Source organism: Xiphophorus couchianus, chromosome 22, assembly GCF_001444195.1.
Source record: "Xiphophorus couchianus chromosome 22, X_couchianus-1.0, whole genome shotgun sequence".
NCBI lineage: Eukaryota > Metazoa > Chordata > Actinopteri > Cyprinodontiformes > Poeciliidae > Xiphophorus > Xiphophorus couchianus.
In genome coordinates this window covers 17,707,770-17,732,701 of record NC_040249.1, presented here as the reverse complement: position 1 = coordinate 17,732,701, position 24,932 = coordinate 17,707,770, and the positions used below count along the sequence as shown (strand labels likewise).

At 38.3% G+C, this 24,932-nt stretch overlaps 1 protein-coding gene across 4 annotated transcripts in view; it reads left to right on the top strand.

Moving 5' to 3' along the window:
• The window catches only part of LOC114138524 (striatin), a 33,028-nt gene extending 8,358 nt beyond the window's left edge, over positions 1-24,670 (top strand). The window contains exons 2-17 of one of the 4 annotated variants that reach the window (XM_028007845.1): positions 6,296-6,399; positions 8,259-8,332; positions 11,095-11,173; positions 13,164-13,328; positions 15,351-15,480; positions 15,570-15,738; positions 16,711-16,821; positions 18,810-18,953; positions 19,042-19,178; positions 19,440-19,615; positions 20,604-20,651; positions 20,745-20,866; positions 20,952-21,119; positions 21,215-21,355; positions 22,269-22,457; positions 23,185-24,670. In XM_028007845.1, the coding sequence (XP_027863646.1) occupies positions 6,296-6,399; positions 8,259-8,332; positions 11,095-11,173; positions 13,164-13,328; positions 15,351-15,480; positions 15,570-15,738; positions 16,711-16,821; positions 18,810-18,953; positions 19,042-19,178; positions 19,440-19,615; positions 20,604-20,651; positions 20,745-20,866; positions 20,952-21,119; positions 21,215-21,355; positions 22,269-22,457; positions 23,185-23,354 (2,127 nt within the window). In that variant the 3' untranslated portion in view covers positions 23,355-24,670. Of the gene's footprint in view, positions 1-6,295; positions 6,400-8,258; positions 8,333-11,094; positions 11,174-13,163; positions 13,329-15,350; positions 15,481-15,569; positions 15,739-16,710; positions 16,822-18,809; positions 18,954-19,041; positions 19,179-19,439; positions 19,616-20,600; positions 20,652-20,744; positions 20,867-20,951; positions 21,120-21,214; positions 21,356-22,268; positions 22,458-23,184 lie in introns of all 4 variants that reach the window. The other 3 variants (XM_028007844.1, XM_028007847.1, XM_028007846.1) reach the window with 3 other exon arrangements.
• Positions 24,671-24,932: the final 262 nt, after the last annotated feature.

Below are 24,932 nucleotides of genomic sequence, written 5' to 3'. Positions count from 1 at the left end.
GACCATGATGATGATGCTTGTCATTCAGTATATTCTAATATTAAAAATGTGTAAAACTGTACTGGATAATAAAAAAAAAACATGCATAAAAACACAAGAGCTTTCTATGTATTTGGAGCAGTGGGATCTTCCTTTTGGATATTAAAAGCATCTAGTGGTTGAGACTTAAACACAAAAATATTCAAAATGCTTGTGAAGACTTTTCACAATTAAAAGTTACAAATCTGAGTTAAAAGTCATTTAATGTAAAGTTCCATGATCTCTCATTGCAAAATGTTAATGTTTAAGCTCAGAACCTCCTATCTGCTGGATTTTTCCTCATTTGCAGATGTCACATCAGATGAGAACCAGGAAGGCTGCTCATATCCAGTCTGTCAGCATAGAAAAAAAAATATCACGCCCTTCCTTGTAATAGAAAGAAAAACCCTCCAGTCAGGTTCACTGGGAACACGCTGAAACCATTTCATTTTCTCAGATTCATTCTACTCTTTGGCCATGACTGTATGGTTGTAATTTGAAGTTATAAGAGAAAAGAACATGACTGTAACCAGATCACAGCAGTCTCCTGCCTCGCCTTGTTTTGCAGCTTTCTTCTCTCTGCTGCTACTAGTGTAAAGGCATGCGTGGAATGCACTTGGCTGGTTATCAGGTCAGTCATCGTGTTGCTTGGTCCTCTGTGAGCGTAAAGCGACGGTAACTGAATGGCGCTTCGTTTGCATTGTAAATATGGGATTTGCACCAACACCCTCCTTTCCTTCTCCCAGTTTGCGGCCAGTGGGGGCCAGCATGTGTGACCATTTTGTTTGTGTGGATTTCCCACAGTTGTGAACTTTCTTTTCTGAATGAAGGAAGCACTCTGTCCAGATTAAATGGACTCATTGTGTCGGAGCAGACGTCTGGATGATGCCGGATATATCTGGTTGTTGGGGAAATTTCGGACTTTGAATTAGTGGTTTTATATAAACTTAGCATTTACATTCTTAGTTCTTGTTCTTGTTTCTTGTCTTCCAGTTGGATTAAATAAATGGCTAAACTCAGAAGAGAAACATAAGTTTCTAGCAACAGGCAGCTTTTTCTTTAAAAGGTTTTATTATAGTAAAAAAAAAAAATATTCATAATTTTACTACTTTGCACTAAATCTGTTTCTTCTGGCTGCTTTTCCTCCCAGAGTAGCGCTGGGTCAATGCATCAGAGGGGCCCTTATCCAGCAGAGCAATAATGCAGTCAGTGTGAGGCAGGGAATTAAATGCTTCCTGTGTCTCTTTATGTCCAGAGTTGACTCATTACATTCTTCCCGAGGTTAATGTTTGATAGAAGCGAGAAACCGAGCCAGAGACTCACAGACCCACACTCTTCTTCTTTATCTCTGACACGGCAGTACGCCAAATGGTTCCCGGTCCAGCGCTTCATGTGGACGAGGAAGTGGACGGTCAGCTCTCCGTCTCCATCGATGCAGACTCAATTTCATCTACAGCTAAAAAAGCTTTCTTATGTGTAGTTTTGATAAAGACCTGGCTCATATTGATAAAATGTTTCATTGTTTTGTTTTTCCTACTTTTGATTTCAGACTTGTCTCTGTGCACATTATGACAGAAGAAGCTGGGTGTGAGGTTTATAGCAAGTTGTTTGGTTGCCTGGAAAATTACTTCCTGGGTTTATGCTGTGTTACATTTGCCTTTAAAAGCTGGAGCTCATTCGTTTGGAATGATGTCACAGGCGAGTCGACTGCGGCGCGAGCAGGAGATGAGATTCTCGATGCAGGATAACCTGTATAAATATCACGGTGCCACAGGAGGAAACCTACAGTTTAAAACCAAATTGTGATCTAATTGCTCTAGTTGAAAACGCCTTCAACTAACAGTGCACATCAGTATTTGGATTACTCTGTGCTGCACAGAGCTGAAGAAAACTCCAGTCACTCCGGCAATTTCTCAAGATGAGAGGTTAAGGTTACTGCTATATGCACCAAGAAGTGTTGTGGGTAAAATAAATAAAATAGGAATAGTCAATTTCTGTAAAAAAAAAAAAAGAAAAGATTATTTTTACAAGAAAAAATGTCAGTGTCTGATGTCAAAAAGTTATATATTTAAGTCAAGAAGGAAAATGTATATGATTTAAACTAAAAACAAGGTATTCTGACATAAACTTGGACATTTGAGACAAAAACATCAGAAGTTTTCTAAGTTTTACGTGTTCAATTATTCAGATGCACAGCTGGATATTTTCCAAAGTGTAAGGAGCACTTTCCATATCATAACATCTCACAGACCACAAGGTTTTGGCTTTGGTCATGCTAATTTTTTGCTAATTTAATACAGGTTTATTCTTGTATCTATGTGAAATTAATGTAGAAATTTCTAAATTTTTTGGGAGGGAAATTTACTCCAAAAAAAAAAAAAAAAATTACATTTGTTTTTCTTTTCCTCACAATGGCCCTAATAAATGCTCCACTCTAATTGTAACAGTAAGCTGTCTAACATCAACTAATACCGCAGAAACATGTCCACTGATAAAAGATAAAAGATTGAATGGTTCTGATTTGATGTAGAGCTGCTACAAAATATAACAGGGATTCATCACTGTTACTATTACAAATGACAGACAAATATTGAATCAAAGCAAAGTTACGTAATTTTCCATTAATTTATGAAGTGACTACCTGTAATATGCTGCTCTTAGTCTCCATGTCTGCAGATATTTGTGAGCTACATGCTGAAGTTCATTGAGAATGAAGAAAAATAAAAGATAACATACAAAATATTCAGCAATATCACATGCTAATTACCTTGATATATCTATGCTATAATTTCATAGCATTTCTTACAGTAAATGTCAGAGGTTATATTTTAGTTTGCCTTGCTCCATGTTTTTGAGAGGAAAGTCATAAATCTGAGTGGTTTTCTGCTGCAGTTATGGTTCTTTGTTTTTGTTTGGTGTTTTGTTTTACTACTTTTATGATGATACAAAATCTGAATTTCCAACCCAGTACCAACCGTGTAGAAAACAGGAGTACAATAATGTAATGATGCAGTGTGGCCTACACTTTCAAACGTTAATGGCTTGCTGAATGAAATATCTTTGAACCTAACATGGACAGGTATTTGGTTATTTTCAGCTGGGTTTTTACTCAAATACAACCAAGAAGGCACAAAAAATAAATAAACATCCCAGGTTTGTAAAACAAAAAACTAACCCAACAATTATCCTAATGAGGTTGCTGTTAGGACCACTTTGAGCTTTCAGAAACTCTCCTCCCTCTGATAATTGGATTTCAGCCTTTTTAGTCAGAGTGATTTATTTGCAGGGACTCTCAAAGTCCAATGAAAACAGTGAGAAATTTCCATGGAGTGGAACAGTTTGATCTGTTCAAGCCTAGTTTCCTATTGCCTTATTGTTCCCTTCCCTCACTTTTTAAAGGTGATGTAACAACGCAATCAAACCCCTGACTTTATTTAACATCCTTTCAACCATTGTATCTGACTTAATAAATATAACCGGTGCCTCTTGATGACATTTATCTGATTTAAGCTCTTTTTATGTTGGCATTGGTTGGTAAGAGGTTGTATTAGGTTTTTAATGCTGCTTATTTGAACCACATTATAATAAACCCAGAGTAAATCCTCATAAACTGGATTGAATAAAGAACTTCAGGTTGTAGAAATGTGGTGGGTGAAGTGGTGAAAGATCCACTCTGCCTCTCTGCATGTGATCGGTGCCAAATACTCCACTGTTTACTCTGTCAAACTGAGTGCCAGCAGTTATAATAATCCCGGTTGAACTGGAGCTGTTTCAGGAAGGTTGTTCTGAGGGCAGTCCTGTTCACTGAATTGTGACGGTGTTGTGAAGATGCCCATAGTCGTTGGAGGCAGACCGAGCTGACGTGACTCATTTCTGCAGGCGGCAACTGTTACTTGTGAGTGCTGTGAAAGTGTGATGCAGCCTACTCATGCTGGCACCTTCTGCGTTTTGAAGCAAGCTGAAGGAAATTTGTCTGTTTATTCTCCCTTTAGACAAAGTTTGATTCTCATGTTGACGTTGGACAGAAGCTTGTCTCAATGTGCTTGTTGGTGATCTTGTCAGATGGATTTTAAAGGAAGGATTTTGATGGAGAACAACAGCATATGCTCTTCTTTTTTTCTTTGGCAGCTTTTTGGCTCAATGATGCATGATCAGTTTTGCATGTTAACTGATATTTTTGTATGTTTTTTTACTTCTTAAAATCTAAAATTTCCTAAAAATAGTTCTCGTATCCTTAAATCTTTACACCTTACAACCTCAAACGTGAATATGTATTTTGGGGATTTTCCCTGGAGGAAAATTGTGCATCTTTTTCTCCCCACTAACAAAAATCTTAAGCTCACATTATAAATATATTTCCTGGTATCCAAGTCAATGCTTTCTAGAAACATATTTCACTGAATTATGTCCAGATGTGTGCTTTCTCCAATGCAGCTGATTCAAATTAGTTAATTACTTTCTCAGCATGCCAACAGATTCTGCAGAGCTATTAATGTGACTCAGGAGCTGAGAAACGTCTTAAGATCAGCAGAACATTGCTACACCTTGTGGCTTCAAGGCTTCTACACCTTGAAGCCTGTCTGCTACACAGTCTTACGTTAGCTAAACAGATCAATGTGCAATGTGTACTGTATCTGACATACACTAAAGATTTTATTTTAGCAGAAAAGGCTTTGGACTAAACTGTTACTCGTGTTAGCCATTCTAGCACCAAGTACAGTGTATCAGGCCTAGGCACACTCTAAACATTTGCCAACAAACCACAGGAATCACCCACTGATTTCAAAAGTAACCAACAAAACGATGAATGCCTGACTTACCCAGCCTTGCAAGAACAATAGGCATCAGTGATCTTGTCCACAGCCATATTGTAGAGGGTGTGTGGATCTACTGTTTTCCTCATCGAGCGAAAGTGACGTGCACAATGTTGAAGGCATGGCGTGGCTCAAACACCTTGAACTCATCCAAAAAAGATGACATGAACTTCTTAGTTCCTCTGTCCATTGTTGTAGCTGATAAATTGTGAAAATCTGGTAGAAATGATGCACTAATCGAGTCAGAAATACACTGCAGAGAATCAGTCAAAGTGGAATAAGCCATGTTTACATAGAAACAAGGCGCTGTGAGGCTTTGTTTGTGAGACTTGCGGCCACGTGGGATTTTCTAGTTCGGTTGTGGGCGGAGCTTGGAAAGGTCCATTGCAGCAAGTTTCCCCAACCATCTCCTTTATTCATAGATTTTTCTGTAAAATTAAAAAAGGTGGCATTTAAAAAGTCTTAAATTTGACTTCATGCAACGTGCAGATGACTTTTTTAGGAAAATGACTTCAATTGTCTCAAGTGGACACTGCTTTGTAATTACGTGACTTCTGAAGAAAGTTAGTTGCACAAGATTTTATTTAGGAGCAGCATTGTAAAGGGGAGTGTATAAAAGTGTAATCCATAGATATCCCTCTTCCTTTTGTTGGTCTGGTCAGTAAAATACAATGAAGTTTGAAGTTGTAATATCACAAAATAGAGAAAAGTTCAAGGAATATAATTACACTATATATTTAGCCAAAAAAACTGTATATAAAACATTGTTATTGATTTATTAGGCTTTTATATTTTTGACACAGACTAGGATAGGAAGTAAAAAAATAAGAAAGAGTAAAAAAATCATTGTATCAAAGTGAAATTGGATGCATATTAGACATAATGGACTATTCTCTCCATTTGCTGACATGCAAACCTTCTAGTGATTTATGATGGTAATTTTTAAAATCCCTGTGATTCTGCTTTTTGGTAGCTTTCTGCAGCAGCTTGTGTGAAGAGTGCTGGACTGTGCTTTGGAGCTCGCCCCACTATCGATCTAAGTGGCCATGCTTCTGTGTGTCCAAGTGTGTGTGGTACCCGGTAATGTAATGTAATGCTGACTCAGACTGAGTTCGCCGACAGCTGCTGCCTCTTACTGAAGAGAGACGGGGATTTGAGGAGGGAGAGGGACGACTGGTGTGTGGGAGGGTGTGAGGAGGTAGATTTAAATAGAATAGCACTGATAGGCTTTTTATTTCCCATCATGCCACACATTTTTATCTGAGACTATTCTATTTCAATCTTGACACAAGAGGGTGTTTTTTAGATGTTCCCTGATGAAGGTTTTCTTTTTAGTAAAGGCTTTTAATGAAGCTGACTCTTAATTAAAGTGCAAAAACTTGCTTCTATTATTAGAAAATATCCACTGGAAATATTTTAGTGCTGTAGTGTAAGTTGACAATCTTTTTATTTTGTGTTTTCAGGCGCAGATCGCCTTCCTGCAGGGGGAGAGGAAAGGCCAGGAGAACCTAAAGAAAGACCTCGTTCGGAGGATCAAAATGCTGGAGTACGCACTGAAGCAAGAGAGGTGAGTGAACCATTAAATGTCTGAGCTAGTCTGCTTCAGCTATGGTGCTTGTGTGTTCTTTAAATAACCCACTATCACCATCAAAGAAACCTGTAAAGAGATACTAGGCCATTAGTCAACAAATCAGTATCTGCTTCTGAGACCACAACTCCTGTAGCAGTGCATCCCCGCTACAAGGAGTGAAGGCTGCATGTGAGTGACTTTATTCATCCATTATATTTGTATAGAAAGTAGTGAAAAAGATTTATACCATCTCAATAATCAAAGTAGAAATCATAATTGACATCCAGTTTTTTTTTGTTGTTGCAAATATTGTGGAATGTTATAGCAAAACCTGTAAAGTTCCACTTGTGAAGGTAAATCTGTTAGGCTTCTTTTCTACAATTCTACTGGTTTAAAAAAAAAGAAAAAGAAATGTTTTGTCAAATTAAAAGATCATTTCAAACCTAAATATGCCAGTGATATGAATAATTTCAGGCTTGGCTGTACCTGGGTGTTTGTTTATTTGTTGAAGTTTGGGTCATTATTGAGGCTTTCACCAACCTTATAACATACTGCATGTTGTCCTGAAATGGTGAAGCCCTGGTTTGACATACTGATGTTGTTGTTTTCAAATTCACTGTACAGAACAGCCAATCAGGGAGATCTCTCTGACACACCTGACATGAAGTCAACATGTTAGATTGATTGTAGAAATCAGAACAAAAACATTGAGTACAGATGGGGTGTTCGACAGACAAACAGAAAAAAAGATGGGGAGAACTTGTACTTCAAATATGAGTTCTTGGCTACTAAAATAATTCAGACAGAGTGACTGCATCAACATTACAGTTACTTTTTGAAAGAGTGTGATTTAAGGCTGTGTTTTTCTCTCCAGTCTTAACTGCTCCCTCACTCAACTACATAGGATGTTCATGACTTCTTTGTGGGTGATGTTAGAGGTCTGAGACTGTAAATGACATCCTTCATGAGGAATCCTACGAATGCAAAGCGTTGCTGACGCAGGCGTAGCCAGGCATGTCAGATAAGGCAGTATCAAACTCCAAACCTGGAGTAGGGAGTAAATGTAATGTATTTACTTTACCTCATGTGTTTTTGTGAGATCTTGCAGCAGGGAGATTAAACAAATAAAATCCTCAACACAACTGTGTCAACTGAGTTTCAGGATGGCTTTTTTTGCCCCGTCATTCCCCCGAGTCAGCTCCAGTTTTAGTTAATGTTTGGTTCCGAGGCACGTCGTCATGGGTTGTTCAGCGTACAATCGTCCTCCGTCTGTTAACAGCCTATTTTTATCTACTTAGCCTCAGTGAGATGACTGCAGGCCTTCCCTCAGGAGGAACCCTTAACCCAGAAATACTACCACTTCTCCTGGTTGCTAAGCAACAGGTCACGTCTCCGAGGGTGTCTTGAAAGCAATTTCAGAAATGGCTTTTTTGAGTGTGGGATGTGCCCTGTTTGAAATGGCTTTAATTTTAATGAGGTCGCTTCCTCTGGATCGTCACAGTGGTGGATGGAGGGGGCTGCTAAGCTAAAATGTTTTCTTCCGTTGTCAGTCGACCTCAGCTGGGAAAAACGTAACACTTCCTGCTGATGATATAATATAGCTGTGTTTGTCGTGCTGTATAAACTTGAAAACTGACTCCAGCAAAATAACATTTGCAGAAATGTCTGTTTGCTTTTAAACTATGTAGATGCCAAAGAAGCGTTGAAGTAAATATATTATGAGACATAGTTTAATAATTATTCATCAGATTTATCAAGTAACAGAAAACAGGGTTCAAAGTACAGACGATTATTAATATTTTCCTGATTTTATTACCAGTCCCAAGTTTTTACTCTGCTTTTTTTTCTGCTTTCAGAGCAAAGTACTACAAATTAAAATACGGGACGGAGCTAAATCAGGGCGACATGAAACCTCCAAGCTACGACTCTGGTAAGTCGACAGAACCTCGAAATCACTGTGGTTGCTGAGCTCATACATACCTGGGATGACAGCATTGGCACATGTAAAAGGCTGCATTCATGTTGGATCTTGTTCGTTTTGGTGCATTGCTTCACAGCGTACTTAACCTTGGAATTACGAAAGAGCAATTGTTGCAGATGTAGAAGAGAAAAAAAATGCCTGAGAAATGAGCGTTTCAAGCAGTCACGACAAATTGCAAAAGATTTGCTCACCTGAATTAAACTTTTCAGATTTTACTCACCTCTGACACTATGCAGCTTTTCAACTATTTAGTTATTCATTTTTTCTACACTTTGTTTTTGCTCCAAGCACTGAAATGATTATATCTGAGAAAAATCGAAAGCACTCCACTGGAAGCTTGTCTTTGTTATTCTTTAATCCATCGAGCTGTCGGCAATTTTACAACATTTATAAGTAGAAAACAGCTTTCATGAAAGGGTTCACAGTTTGCTTTGTGGATTATTTGTGGAGTATTGAGGACATTATTTTTAGAGCTTAAAATTATTTATTTTCTGTACTGTAATTGAACTGAAACAATAGGTGTAATAAACAAAATGAATACTGATCCATGGTATATTTTTAGTTGATGAACAATAGAAACATGATCACTATGAGCACAACACCTACTTCTTATTTTATTCTGGTTTTATCGGCTCCTCGTGTTCAAACCATCAGCCAGGATAGCGATGCTTCCTCTCTTCTCTGCTCATCTCTATTCATGAGGAATGTTCAAAGCGCAGAACCCTTGAAGTGTTGATGATTTGGAGAAGGTGAAGAAGAGAGGTGTTGGTGGCTCGTCTGCCAGCCCATCACCCTCTGCGTTAATTCTGACACAGTTTTTGAGACGTCTTCACCTCCGCCTGCCTCTCAACACTTGCTCTCAGGTCATCTTCTACAATGTAGAATAACATTTTCTGTTTTTGAAGATTTATTTTTTTGGAAGATTGGGATTTTTTTTTCACCATTACGCTCCTTGGGTTTCCATAGTTCAGAGTGATGTTAGGCCACCCAAGAACTACCTTTTTTTTTTCTTCCCACAAGCGTGTCCACCGCGTGTATTTATTTCGACTTTGATTTCAGGTCAATTCACAGAAGCAGTTATTTAAATAAAAGCCAGTTTCTTTTAGATATTTTCTGTCATTTGTATTGTTTTTTCTAAGAAAAAAAACTAATTGAGTTTGGCATAGAAACATCAGAGTTGAATTTTAATTCATATGGCACAGCCATACTACAATATGAATCTCATAAGCTACAATTATTTTCTTGGGATTTTATGTGATAGAACAACAAAATGAAGCATAATACGTAGTTTAAGGGCAATAATATGTGGCTTTGCAAAGGTTAAAGATTAGAATATTTGTCAGCTGCATTTACTCTTATATTGTTACCGAAAATCCAAAATACCTTCAGAAATAAACTCCACCTTCATCTAATTTAATTTTAGTGTAGGTGCAGCTGTTCAGTAAAGTCCCAAGAGGTTTGTAGAGAACAAGAAGACCGGAAGTCCTAATATCCTGCAACGTTTAGATGCATCCCATCTCCAACACAGCTGAATCAAATGGCTCATTAACCGGCCTCTGCAGAGATGAATAATGTGTTAATAAGGGGACTCAGGTGTTTACAGGATAGTACCTTTTGAGGATTGGACTTGGTCAACCTCGATGAAGACAAAAAACACACCAGGTAACTCAGAGATAAAACTGCAGAAATCCACCAATGAAGAAAGCAATAAAAAGTGCTTCACCATTTGCCACAACACAGAAAACTTGCAGAAGAACTTGCTTTGTCAGAAACCAATAAAGACTCGAGACTGGGCCCGAGGTTTGCCTTCCAGCAGGAGAGTGATCCTAAACATACAGCCAGAGATAGTTAAATGGTTTAGAAAATACAGGGTTCTTACAGGTGCTTGGAGTCTTTCAAAATGCTTGAATGTCAATTAGGTGTTTTCATGTTTTGAAAAGTGCTTCTGTATAAAAGTTTTTAAACTGCACAGTTTTGTAATAAAATGCAATTTGACTAAACTCTAGTTTTGCACAGGAGGTTGGGCAAAAATGTCCGTTTCCAGATGTTCGAACCTGCAGTAGACTAAAGGTGGTTCTGCAAAGTATTGACTCAGGGCGTCTTGATAGAAGTAAAGAACACACTTTAGAGTTTATGGTTCTAACAAGACAATATGTGGAGATCAGGTGTTAATATGCTTTTGCAAGACAGTCTGTGTTATTTATGATTATTTGCTCCTCGCTCGAGGGCTGACCATCTTTTATTTGCACCAGCATTTCCTTCTTGATGAAGACAAAGCTTGTGTTTCGTTGCTACTGACATCACTCGTCTTTCTAGTGTTTCATGGTAATCGAGTGGAGCACAGATTAGTCATCTGAGTTTTGACATTACAAGATGTCAGATGCTTTGTTTTACTTCAAGCTGTTTCAACGGTTTCTGCTGCCTTTGTCACACAACAGTTCATGTGTTGGGATAAAAATATTTTCGATTATGTAAATTTGAAACGATGTTAGGGTTTGGAGTCCCAGCTTTTACAGATTGAAGAGAAAAATGTTTCCTGTTCAACTGGATTTGACATTTGGTTTTATAAAGTTGGTAAAGAATGTGTGTCGTCTCCAGAGTGCAGCGATGCAGGAATGCTCTCGCTGTTTGCCGAGTGGAAATAATGTCAGAGGCTTGTTCGTCTTTGTTGTTTGTGAAGCTCTGATTTGTGCCTCTCTTCTCTCCTTCAGATGAGGCCAACGAGAACGATTCTTCTGGATCACTTAACAATCAGCTGTCCTGGAAACATGGCCGGCAGCTCCTCAGACAGTACGTACACAAGCTCTTCCAGCCCAAAACAAACCGAATGTGTTTAAATGAAATGAAAAGCCTGAGATTACGGGGCTAAGAAGCCGCTCTTTTCAGGCAAGCAGGTTTTGTGACATTTGTTGCTGGGCCAGCTGTGGCCAAACAGAAGGAAAACGATGGTGAACAGCACCCTCACATGGACAACTGCAGTCATCACTAAATCTGTGTTTTCTTTAGATGTTCCCTGTTTGTTTAGAGGGTGGTTATTACATTGCTCTATAAAGTCTGTGAGTTTTGACATCATCCCTGCAGCTTTGCTCCTCATCTGCCCCAACATGCCGGCTGATGAAAGGAGCCATTTTACTCAGCCGTCTGTGTGAAGCGACGGATCAATAATGTGCCAAAACACCCTGCCCTCTTACCCCTCCATTCCCTTTCTATTAGTCACTCACTCACTCAGATTGTGAGGGCTTATCCTCCTTCGCTGCGGGGTTGGTGTAATATTTGATGAGAAGCTTGTTTTGCTGCAAGAGAACTGACAGCATGAACTAAACCGCTGAGAGATGAACAGACTATGAGGAGTAACATGTTTTTCACATCTTTTTAGTAAACTCAGGTACAAAAAATATTTAATTTAAAGCAACAGTATGTAACATTTTACAAATTTATTAAAACTGTCACCATGTCCTGACAGACCTCCACCTCCTTCCTGACCTCGTGTAGTCGCTGCTAAAAGTGCTAATGGCGAAGAAACGACTTACCGTTACAGGAAAGCTGTTTATCTGCTGTCATTGGTGGCCATGCTAACTAGCCTTAGCATCAACAACAAGCTCAATTGTCTGGATGATGCTGTAGCATGGTAGAGAGTGAGGGGGGAGCTATGAGTAGTGTGTACACAGGCGTGATTGACAGTGCCAAGACCCTCCTCTTGGCTCTGATTGGTTGTTTCTGACTGACTGGTTTATTTCTGCAGTTAGAACTGGGAGCACTGGAGCTAATTTTTTTTCACAGATTATGTGTCACATACTATGCTGTCACAACAGAGTGACATTTTTAACAAATATGTTGGAATAGTTTTTTTAAGTTACAGTCTGCAGCTTTAATGTCTTTAAGCTGGAAAAGTGGCTCAAATATAAAGACCAACTTATTATACAGGAACTTTGTATGATTTGAAGTTGAAATCATACAAAATCACAAGGATTGGTCAGAGCTCTTTACACAATAAATTGTTTTGACATCCTGGTAAAAAAATTTAAAAGCCTTAAATGGTCATTTTTCTATTTTGGTTAAAAGTTTATTTTGTTTTTTTTTTTTAGCTTTACATCATGTAAAGCTCAAATGATGTAAATCAACATGCCTTGATGAAGAACAAGGTATGTTCCTCAACATTAGTTTATTTATCAAAAACATACCTTGATTTTTACTTTGATTCTTTCATGCCTGTTTGAGAAATCCTTTAATCTCCTTGATGACCCAACACAGCTGAGGAACGTCTTAAGACTGACGCCAATTTCAAAGCCTTTGATATAAATAGCATTTTTATAACAACTGTAGGCCACATAGTTACTTTATTGTGCTATAAAATGGATCCATGTGCCTGGGAAATGCATAACACTGACCCTTTAACCATCCTCTTTATCGTACATGGAGATGAGTTGCTGTAATTAGGTGTCATCCCCCAGCACTCATGGCAGTGACTAAAGAGACACAAGTCTTTATACCCTAATTAATCAAAACGTCATGGATGACCAATCAGAAATTACCAGGAGGGGCAATAAATGTGTTCTGCACTATAAAGAGGGGTTGGCAGTGTGGTGGTCACTGTTTCTAATGAGCACTGCAGCAGGAAGAGCCCTCACAGCAGTGCCATCTATCTGCAAGGAGGCACCGTTTCAGGCTGGAGGCCAGAGTAAATTTTACTGTGGGCTGCAGATGAAGAGAAGAGTTCCGTTTTTTTCTGGGGTTGCTTATTTCCTCTGTTTTCTAAACTCCCTTTCTACCTTGTTTGCAGGTACCTGCAGGAGGTGGGTTACACAGACACCATCTTGGATGTAAAGTCACAGAGGGTCCGAGCCCTGCTGGGTCTCGCCGGCGATGGAGCCGGCAAGACTGGAGAACGGATGAGCACGGAGCCTTCGGTCAACGGGCCGAACTCGACACCAAAGGGGACCAGAGGGTGAGTATACGCCAGTAATCCTGCATCTGTTGAGGACATGCTGTGAGATAATCAGTTTTAAGGAATCTGAGTGCAGAATTGATCCTTAGACACATCTAGATAAACAAACACTTTAGCCTATCTATAGATCTGTTTGTTCTGGGACAGAGCAGAGCTGGACTGTCCCATCCAATTGGCTGCAGACAGATGATTACCTCCTCGCTGCGGAACTGCAAATGCACTTTATTCTGCTGTATTGTTTCAGTTTCATTATTTGCTCCAAGCTGCAAACATTTAGTTTAGAACAGGTCTTTCCAAGAAGTATCCCCCCATGTCTTTCATGCTTTTCTTTCAGTTTCTTTTTATGTGATCAAACATATTACAAAACATCTCAGGAAACTTTGATCTCTGCGGTTTATGTTGCCAACATCTTCCAGATAATCAGTGTTTTGCTCTTCGTGCCGCCTGACGTTCCCAGTTGGGGCTGGATTAGTGACTCTATATTTATTTTGATTATTTAGTAATGTCTTTCTAATTGTCCTTGTTAACATGAATACATGGTATAATGTTTATATTAGTTTGTTATTTAAATCTTGCCTGCTATAACAGCTCCTTCCTCGCACTAAGCAACAATTGTAAATAAGAAATTGTTCTTAATCTGTCCTGCATGATTTAATAAAGGTTAAATAAAGATGTAGCTGATGATTGTCTTAATAATAATTGACAGACAACAGAAATGCCAAACTGCCAAGAGGTTCATTACTTTGACTGTCTTGTTGAAATAGCATAACTGGATGTTTCTTGTTAGTTATTATTTAGTATTTCAACAGATCATGGCATATACGGTTTGTTTTGCAAACTTAAATCAGAATGTTGCTGTTACTGTATCCACTATCAGCTCCACCATGCTGGGGCAATATTTGTCTAAATAATATCAAAATATCAGGATAAAACCAAATGATATAAATATGGCTCACCAGCTCAGATGGTTGAATCAGATGGAGTCTTTATTTGCAATCAGAGAAAAATAAAAAGTGATAAATGTCCTTTAAGGATAAAATGTTTTAAACACAATGTATTTGTCTTTAATAAACAGACTTGCATTTTCTTTCATTTCTTAGTAAGAATAATTATATCAATCCATCCACTTAAACACAGAAGATGTTTGTTCTTCCAGATCTGCTTTTAGTGAATTTATTGAACTTAGCTAAACACAGCAGGCATTTTTAAAGAAGGCGTGACCCAAATCTTGCTCTTATCGTGAGAAAACACAAAAATGTGTCAATTTTTTTAAATTGAACTAAAAACAATTTGCAAAAAGAGAAATGAGCAAAATTTCTTTGCATCAGATTCACAATGATACACACATCTCTGCCCTACTAATAACATCTGATAACCTTATATATTTAATTAAAATACTGCAGGCTTTGATTATTTATATATGTTTCTTGAAATAGTTTTTTTGTACATGTGGGTTTGTTTTGGCCCATGTGACAAAATGTTTGGACACCACTGTCTTTATGATTGATGAAGGTATTACATTTAAATCTTAAAGATTTTTAGAAGTCTTAAACACAAAGAAATCCTGGTTGTCATTATTACTATTTTTATTTATATATTTTTACGTAAGGTTCTGATTTTAAAAATTAGATCCTGATAGCTGCTAAAGGAAAAAGTTTGAAAATTAGATTTTGACATTCTGATTAATTTTGTCCTTCATTATCATAGAATGTTATAGAGTACGGATATCAAGGTTCAAGCTTCCCCATCGTTATAACTCAGGTTTTTCTAACTTGGACTTTTCCGTTTGACTAGCACCATTTTCAAAACATGGAAACATGTTTTTTTTTCTAATTTTAAGCATAAAATCCGTTGTGCTTGTTATTGTAGAGACTAAATCAATAAATGAAACTCTGATTCATTTATTGCTCGGCCATGTTGATGTGTTGGTATAAATAAAAAACCCTGGGGTCGTGTAAATCAAATCCATGAGCGCTATGTGTTTTGGGAACTGTTTTGATAAAAGTATTTTTGTCTGTGCAGAAAAGCTGAGCTTTCTGACACAAGCGCTGTGCTGGAGGCCTTCAAATTCATCGAGAATGCAGACTTCAGTGATGAAGATGAGGAGGAAGACAGCGACGGGAAAGACAGGACTAATGTGGAATCCAGGACTGTAAGGAACCTGTCTACGTTGTTACGTCAAAACAGTTTAGCTTGGTCCAGGATGTTCATGGAGAGTAAAGAAACTAAACTCTTCCTCAGATTGTGCGAAAAAAGCCCTCATCGTCGTCGTCATCATCTCCAGCCAGTATGGACACCAGTGAGGATCCCGACACAAAGGAGGCCCTGAAGGACTTCGACTTCCTGTCGAATCCTGACGAGATGGACACGTCATCAGAGTCCCGGGGGACCGGAGACGGCACTGACTGGGGTGAGTCTGAGACATCAGAAACGGTCACAGAGTCAACAACATGAAAAACTGATGAGAACACATCACTTATTGTTTGATGCAGTTATCTTAAAATGTTTCTAACAGTTTGGTGATGTTTCTGGAGTCTTCATTCATAAATCACGCTGTGGTCATGAACCATGACTGCCTCTGTTTAACCCACAGTTTGTCTTCCACTGTGTTCCCATAGCCAGCCCACTCTGTGTCTTTCACTTGTTTCCACCCAGATCAATATCAGCCTTAAAAAAAATACATAGTAGCTCGCAAAAATATTCGCAACCCAAAAATAATTTTTGTTTCTCGTTACAACCATAAACTTCAGTGTGGTTTATTGGGATTTTATATGATAAACCAGCAAAAGTAATGCATAATTAATGTCTTTCAAACATTTTTCTTTACAATTACATAGGTCTGAAATGATTAATCAGATTAATCGTGATGACTCAATTATTGAAATAATGATCAATTAATTTTTTAATCTAGTAATTGTGAACTGTATTATAATAACCTTCAAAAAGTTTCATGTTTCTACTTACAAAAATAAACTGAAAATGATTTTATTTCCACATGAGTTGTGCACTAATGTGTTTTGTTCTGACATAAATGCCCATTAAATTACATGGAAGTTTCTGGTTGTAACGTGACAAAATGCAAACAAATTCAATACGTTAGTTAGGAACTATGTGAAAAAAAAATCTTTTTTAATGCTTAAAAATCTGACTGTTCCTAAATTTGATTAATTCTTCACCCAACAGTAGTTCTTAACAGAACGCAATTCTAGTAAAGAAAAAAATATGAGGAGAATCTGGAGAATCCTATTAGTCTAGTTGTTTAAAACCCACCAACTCAATAAAACCTCTGGGCCTGAGAGAGGCCTGCATCTCCAGCTCAGCCTCTCGTCGGCCATGCAGCTCCTCAACAGCCTCTCGGTCTGGTTTTTGTTCCCCTGTGTAGACAAGGACGAGCAGGGTCCCGTTTCTGAGGCCTGGGATGTGGACCCGGGAGTGATAAACAAACTCAAGGAGCAGTACAAAAAGGAGCGCAAGGGGAAAAAGGGGGTGAAGAGTAAGTGCCGATAGACATTGCTGCCTCCTTCAGTCTCTTCTCTCTGCAGAGCCTGACTTTTCTGAGCTCGATCAAAATGCCTCCGATCAAAAGAGAGCATCTTTTTTCATCTCCTCCTCTAGCCGCTCCTTCCTTTGTCTCTCTCTGTTCTTTGTTTTCCAGTTAGTGCTTGCAAATGCCATTAAATCCCCTCCCATATGAAGTGTAATGCTTGATGCATGTCTTGTCTGTTGCATTTGTTTGTTTCCCTTCATTTCATCTTCACACCATCATCTCGTCTTTGTTAAATGTTAGCAACTAAGTAACACTTTGTGTCAGTAAGGCATTCCGTCTCCTTTCTGGGCTTTTAGCCATCTCTGCAGACATCTGTTTCTCTGTCTTTGTAGCCATAACAACATAATGATCTTCATTGATGTCCTTGTCCACCTGCCATGTTGATACTCCAGTAGCAAATAATATAGCTGCTGATATAGATTAACAGCCAATAGAAGCTTTTTTGAGAAGTGACTTAGCTGAGTAATAAGATTGCTCTCAGATTAAAAACTCACTTAAACCTTGTTTACCAACTGAGAGCTCTTACATGTTCCATGCAGACTTTTCCTTCTTTGATTGATCATGAGATCAACAACGTACTTCAACTCCTTTTTTTTTTCTCAAACTTTTTTCGCTTTCATTTTTCCTGTTATGATCTAACAGAAATCCTAAGATTTTTCTTCACTCTTTTGGTGCTTTATCACTTTGGTGTTCATGTGGAGAGACTTTCTAGCTGAAGTTAAAATATCAAAGACCACTGACTGACAAGCACAAGGCTGCCTTTTACTAAACTAAGATTTATTTTTAAAGGCTTGTTGGGACATGTAGTTGGATTTCATGAGTTAAGTCATTAAGTCTCATTTCCAGCAGGTGCATGAAGCTAAATAGATAATAGATGTAAAAGTTCACACAAACATTTCTTCAAGAAGTGTACAGAATCCAAAAGTCAATTTGCTGAAAGAATAACATTCAGAGCAGCAATTAAGCCAAAACTCTAAAAAGAATATACATTTTGCATTTAAAGTAAAATAAATAAAATTAAAAAGAAACCTGATTTGTCTTTAAATATGTTCTACTCAGACCTCAAGTGGCATAGTTTTAAATTCACCAGGTTCAACTACTGTGAAAAAATAATAATAAACATTTTTTCCCCATTATAAGCACCTTTTGTTTTTCAGCAGTTTAGCCATATTAGCTCTTGATGTCAAGTTGCACAGAAAGGCCTACATTTTTCACATCAAGATATTTTTTAGCTGCATACACTAAATGAAAATATGTTATTGCATTTTAGGCAATAAAATGTTTATTATTTAAAAAGGAATTTATTATTTGTTTATGTGCATATTTTAATGTATTTCTGATGTACAAAAATGCTTCAGTGGTTAAAATCTGCAGAATGTGCCACTTCTTATTTAACTATTCAATAGAATAATTGATTACTGAAATAATCATTGGTATTTTTCACTGTTTGTGGATCAGAGAATAACAATAAATTCAAAGCACTGCTCTGTTTTTTTTTTGGGGGGGGGGGTTCACAGCACATTTCTCCAAATTGGAGATAAAATAGTTCTGTTTGAAGAATCTGAAGGGGAAAATGTCCTTCTAATTGTTGTTTTTAGAATTTATTTCAAGTTTAATGTTATGTAACTTAAAAATAAATATATAAAGACCAAAATTTGTTTTACCTTCAAGCCAATGACTGTTGCTCTCCACAATTCACCGTTAAAGATAAATGTGCCTTAACTTCTTCTCTACCTTTGCAGGACTCTACTACTGGCCTCCCATCATCCACTGTTTTTACTGATTTTTCTTTTTTCAGTGCTTCCTTCTATATTCATTTTTTTCTCTGTTGCTTCAGCATATACCCACCGCTTTCTGGTTGTTATTTTTTTTTTCTTCTTCCACTCCATCCAAACATGTCGGTTGTTTGAACGTTGAACCTAACTCGTTAACAGGGCCCAACCGTTCTAAGCTGCAAGACATGCTGGCTAACCTGAGAGACACAGAGGACCTGTCTCACATGCAGCCTCAGCCGACCCCACAGTCCCGGCCCAACGTGCCGCGCTTCAGCGAACACGAGGGGAACAGGACAGAAGAAGGTGACTCACTAAGTACAAAACGCATTTCCTGTCCCTTCTGCCAGTTCTTCACCGATTGACAGATGTTTTTTATTTGTCCTTTCCGCAGTTGAAGCGCTCACTTTCCCACCCACACCAGGAAAGTCGTTCATTATGGCCACAGAGGAGGACCTGGAGAACGTTCTGGGCCTGGGGGAACTGGCTGGACTCACTGTGGCCAACGAGGCCGACAGCATGGTGTATGATGTGAGTGGCATGGGGCAAAATTATGTCACTTACTTGTGTTGGAAATGTCAAATTCAAAGGGTGTTTTATATATATATTTTTTAAGTGAGATAGACTCTTGTAGAACACAAATATCATTATTCCCTAAACTAACTGTACAACTGCAGATTTACTTTAATAACCATGAAAATCAACTATTTAATTCTGCTGGAAACATTCTTAGTGATATTTATTTGTACGATTGTCCTTACACTTTTATAATTTGCTGTTGTTTTCCCTCAGATTGGCAACAATAAAGATGCCATGAGAAAAACGTGGAACCCCAAATTCACCCTGCGGAGTCATTTTGACGGGATTCGCGCTCTGACCTTTCACCCTGTGGAGCCGGTCCTGATCACTGCTTCTGAGGATCACACGCTCAAAATGTGGAACCTGCAGAAAACCGCTCCAGCCAAGAAGTAAGAAAGCTTCAGCTCTCTATTAACTCACCTTCATACCACGGTTTTTACTTTTCCTACCAAATATGAGCAAAACAAATCCTGTAGCTGCAGCTTTTTTGTGTGTTTATTTGACACTCTTCTGCAGAAGGACGTAACCCAGCAGCTCCAAGACTAGAAAAGATGAAATGAGTTTTTTATTTTATTTTTTTTTTTATCTCAGCATTGTACTTATGCTGCATGACTGAAACTAATTACAGAAAACAAGCAGCTAAAAAATATCTTGGTGTGTAAAATGTAGCTTAAAAAAAAATTTAAGGAAAATAAAACAAAGAGATAACTCTAGTGTAACTTGTTTCAAGTAGAAATTACAATGAAATATTTATTGTCACAAAAAAATGTAAATGACCCAGAAATGGTGCTTAAAATTGGGCACAATTAGAGCCGCTGAATGTTAAAAATAAATGATCCTATTTTATGAATCAAAATGTTGTTTTTTGTGCATTAAAAATACATTTAGCTTGTGTGAAATTGTGAAGGGATTCCAAAACCAATCAATGGAAAAATTTGTAAAAATTTATATCTAGCATTTTTTTAAAAATATTAAAAGGCTTGTGGAAAAAAATATGAAAAATTAGAGTTCCCACCAAAATTTGGCCACTTTTTATTCCACTTGCATCAGAAAAAAATGGAACAAAACAAAAACAAAATAAAAATACAAATATTAAATCAGAAGCATATTAGTACAATATTTAAGATATAAAGATTATTTTATTTATGTTCAATTTCTTACCCAGCAGTGATTTTATTCAGCCTTTTCTGCATGATTTCAGTCTCAGTCCTATTTGAGGCTCATGTTTGTCGCAGTAAATATGAGCCATATTAAACCATATAAAGCTATATTTTTGTCCCACAGTGGTAAATCAATGGGAGGCTTAATTTTGCTTCAGATTTCAAATATTTGTTTTTATTTATTTTTTTATTAAATTAATCAACATTTTGTCAGCAGGAGTACATCTTTAGACGTGGAGCCTATCTACACTTTCAGGGCCCACAGGTAAAATACGGCACTTTTGTCGATTCTTTTTTTTTTTCAGCTTGTGATAGAGATTACTTAATGTTTGCTATTTTATTATGTAAAACACAACAGAGGCGCTGTACTGAGTGTGGTGATGAGCAGTACAGGGGAACAGTGTTTCAGCGGAGGGGTCGACGGCACCATCCAGTGCTGGAACACACCCAACCCGAACATCGACCCCTACGACTCCTACGGTAACCTCAGCGTGTGTTTTGATTGAACCAGGAGTGATTTTTAGCGGCAAAGCATGAAAGGTGACCTTGGTCCCCGTGTTTTCAGACCCGTCAGTGCTGCGCGGGGAGCTGAGTGGACACACCGACTCGGTGTGGGGTCTGGTGTACAGCAGCGCACACCAGCGCCTCCTCTCCTGCTCCGCCGACGGAACCGTCAGGCTGTGGGACGCCAACACCACCTCCCCTTCGCTCGCAGTATTCAACGAAAACAAAAGTAACAACCAGATTCAAATACATTAAGTTTACCTTTTTATTGTCTTTATTAAAAATTGATGAATTAAAACTTGCACTTGTTTAACCCTCTGCTAGAGTTGGGAGTTTCGTCCTCTGTGGACCTGGTGTGCAGTGAACCAGCTCATCTGGTCACATCCTTTACAAACGGCCAGATCGGCCTCTTCAACATGGAGACCCGCCAGCTGGTGCTCAGTATGGAATCTAATCTGGAACCAGGTAAGTTTAGGGACGAGCTGCACAAGGCATAAACCGAGGTGGGCTGAAAATGTAGAACAAATTGTTCATGTTGCACCTTGAACAAACATTGACTCACTGTTTAAATGACTAAATTACTGGGCAATTACATCCATTTGTGTGCAGCCATTTTCCTCTTCACTTCCCAGTGATTCGGATCTAACAAAGTTTAATTTTATGAGGAAACCGAATCATTTAAAGTCGATCATGCACTATTAAACTTTTCCTGCTCTTCAAAAAACATGAAATCTTAGAGTATTTTTTGTCTAGTTCTGGTGTAAACATCTTACTACACTTAAGATAAGACAAAACTAAAAAGTAACTTTCAGTTAGACAAAGGAGGTTTATTTTTAGTAAATAATTGTTTAATATTGATTGAAAACGTACCAGTTTCACTGACAAATTATTAAAACAAGACAGTGATCCCATGTTATAAGTGAAATAATATGCCAGTGGAACTCATGCTTCTTTTATCAATATTAAGGAATTATTGACTTAAAACAAGCACCAATTTCTTGCTGAAAAGTTGCTTGTAAGTTAGTTTTGTCTTATTTCAAGTGTTCTTGCTTAGTAAGCTATTGTTCTTGCAGTGTGCAGTCTCATTTCAAAATGTTGAAAATTATGCATCAAACACCTTAAAAGGACTTTCTTGCAAAAGTTTTTACAATGGAAATTACTAAGCATGTTTTCATTTATTATGCAATTAATAGATTTATTGATTGTTGTGACAGGCCTATTTGTGAATATCTTTGCAAGACGCTCCCTTTATGTAGTAACTTGTGTTGACCATTGAATCTGTGTTGACTAACACTTTCTCTGGTTGTCACATCTTTGTTTGGAGTCAGATATTTCTGTGTTTTTCATCGTTAAATCTTTTTTTTTTTCCTTTAACCAGGAACCCCCTGCCAGATCAACAAGGTCCTCAGCCACCCAACTTTTCCAATCACCATCACAGCGCAGGAGGACAGACACATCAAATTCTTTGACAATAACAGCGGGAAGCTGATTCACTCCATGGTGGCCCATCTGGACGCCGTCACCAGCTTAGCTGTGGATCCAAACGGACTTTATCTCATGTCAGGCAGTGAGTATCTAACATTCTCTTCTGCTTTCTTCTTCTGTGGCTTGAATGGTTGACTCAAACCCAGTCTAAAATAACTGGCAGTATTTAGAAAATGTGAATTATGCCGAACAAGGATTTTAAATTATATTTATTTACTACACCTCCCTCAACATTAATTAACACCACTGGTAAAGATGTGCGGAAAGCCTTAAAGTATTATTTAGCCTTACGTTTCCTTGCAGGATCTCAAATTGTAGAAGTAGCCAAGCTTTAATTTGACTGCATGCACTCAGAGGGGGAAAAAGAAAATATTAAATTGCTTCATTTGTTTGCTTTTTAATATTTTCTAGAAAAATAATGTTTTATTTTGGTCAGTGTGTCTAGTGCAGGAGGCTACACTTCTGCTTTTCAAAGATGTAGGGTTGTATAATTGCACAGCTATTTGCAGCCATTTTCACGCACGAGTGTAAAAGTTTAGTTGGGGGGTCAGGAGCAGCTAATTTGGATTTAAAGTGACAAGAGGCCCTAAAACAGCTGAAAGGAGCTTGAAATAGGACTGAGCATACAGAAATCTCATTATCTAAGAATGATTTTGTATAAAAAAGGCAATGAACATGTTTTGTATCTCCTGTTCTAACCTGTTCAAGGAAGCATAACATTGCTCCTAATTCATGCAAAATATTAAATTTCTTCAGGGCTAAAAGCCATATCAAACCTCTAAGCAACTTCCTGCATGTTTTGTCCTCAGGTCACGACTGCTCCATCCGTCTGTGGAACCTGGAGAGTAAAACCTGCATCCAAGAGTTCACGGCTCACAGAAAGAAATTCGAGGAATCGATCCACGACGTGGCGTTCCATCCGTCTAAATGCTACATCGCCAGTGCCGGGGCGGACGCTCTCGCCAAGGTGTTCGTATGACACGGAGCAACACGTCCCTCCCCCACCACAGCCTCACTCTCTGACTCAGTCTCCTACGATCAGGGACCAATAGAGACACAGCAGGGGAAGGACAGTAAGGCAGCGAGTCTGGTCCCACCTCAAACTAGCCACTGGTCTCCTGTTGGACTCGCAGACTATGTAGCCAATAGCCTCAAATAGGTTGTGAGGAGGAGGAGGAGGAAGAGGAACTGCTCTCTGGTCCCGACCTCCTTCACTCCCCACCATCCAGGCAGGCCTGGGTGTGACTGGCCACAGCGCCCCCTGCAGACAGACTCAAACTTCACCTCCACAGAAAGGAGAGAGGCTCAGGACAAGTGGCAGTGAGGAGCGGAGATATGAGGTCCCATCTTCCTTCGCGCTCATCCCAGATCCTCCTCGGCTAAACCAAGTTTTTCTCCGTGTTGCGTTTCTGAGACAGAAGCCTCCCAGCTCCTCTCCTCAGCTTCCCCAGACTGACTCTGCTAGCTTGACCTGCCTTTATTTTCCTTTTTAAAAACCTATATTGACGAATGTGCCTTTGCTTTAAAAAGGTCTTTAAAAAAATTTATTTTAACAAGCTTGTTTTTCGGGGGCGGGGGGAAGCTGGTTGTCGCAATGTTGTCGGTTTTAACATTGGATGTAAAATTACAAATACTTATAATAAACAAAAATATATATTCAGTCTTAAAAATTTACAGTGCAGCGTGAGTTTGAGTTTTTGTTTTTGATAAGTGTGGTTGGGATGTCAGTTCTGTGTGTTTGGAGGCAGCGCTGGTAGAGCGATACAGACCATTAATTTCATGCCTGTTTCTTAGATTGAAGCCACTGTACACTTCTGAAGATTACACGCTTATGTGTCCAAAGTAAACCATTTTGGTTATATAGTTAAAATTAAACAGACTTGATTCTAGATGTCAACTTTTAGGAATATCTAACACATTTTGGCCAGTTTGCTCTTGTTTGAATTGAATGCTGTGTACTGTAAATAGTTTTTTTTTTTTTTCCTCCCCCGCCTCAGCTGTGTGGACATGCTTGACTACGATGTGATGTATCATGTCCAGGTATTTACAGTAGTCCAGTGTTTAGCAGGAGATTAGTGCAGTACTTTTAGGACTATTTGAAATGATGATTTAACCAAGAGAAATGTCCTGCAGTTCCAGTTTACTGTAAATCCATGAGGTTTGAAAGCAAGCAAAGATTAAAAAAGGCAAACAGGATGTTGTACGTGGAGAGTACAGCTTTACATGAGCCATTTTCTCAGTCACTGGTTTGTATATGAGAGTATGTTCGAAATAAAATCTGCTGTAAAATGTTAATTGGGCTCAGATGTTGGTTATTTTGAATGCTGCTTTTGATTGACCCAATCGCGTGAATTGAATTATGCTCAATGTTATATCAACTTTTTTTAGCTTTATGTTATGTCATTCTCTCATCAAAAACACACCTGAAATGTTGCTTTGATTCCTATACATTTGAGAATCCCTATATAAATAACAATAACTGGAAAGTTATAGTAGATTCATCTGATTTACTTTTTAACATGATTAATATCACTACTGATTTGGTCTAATCCACTGA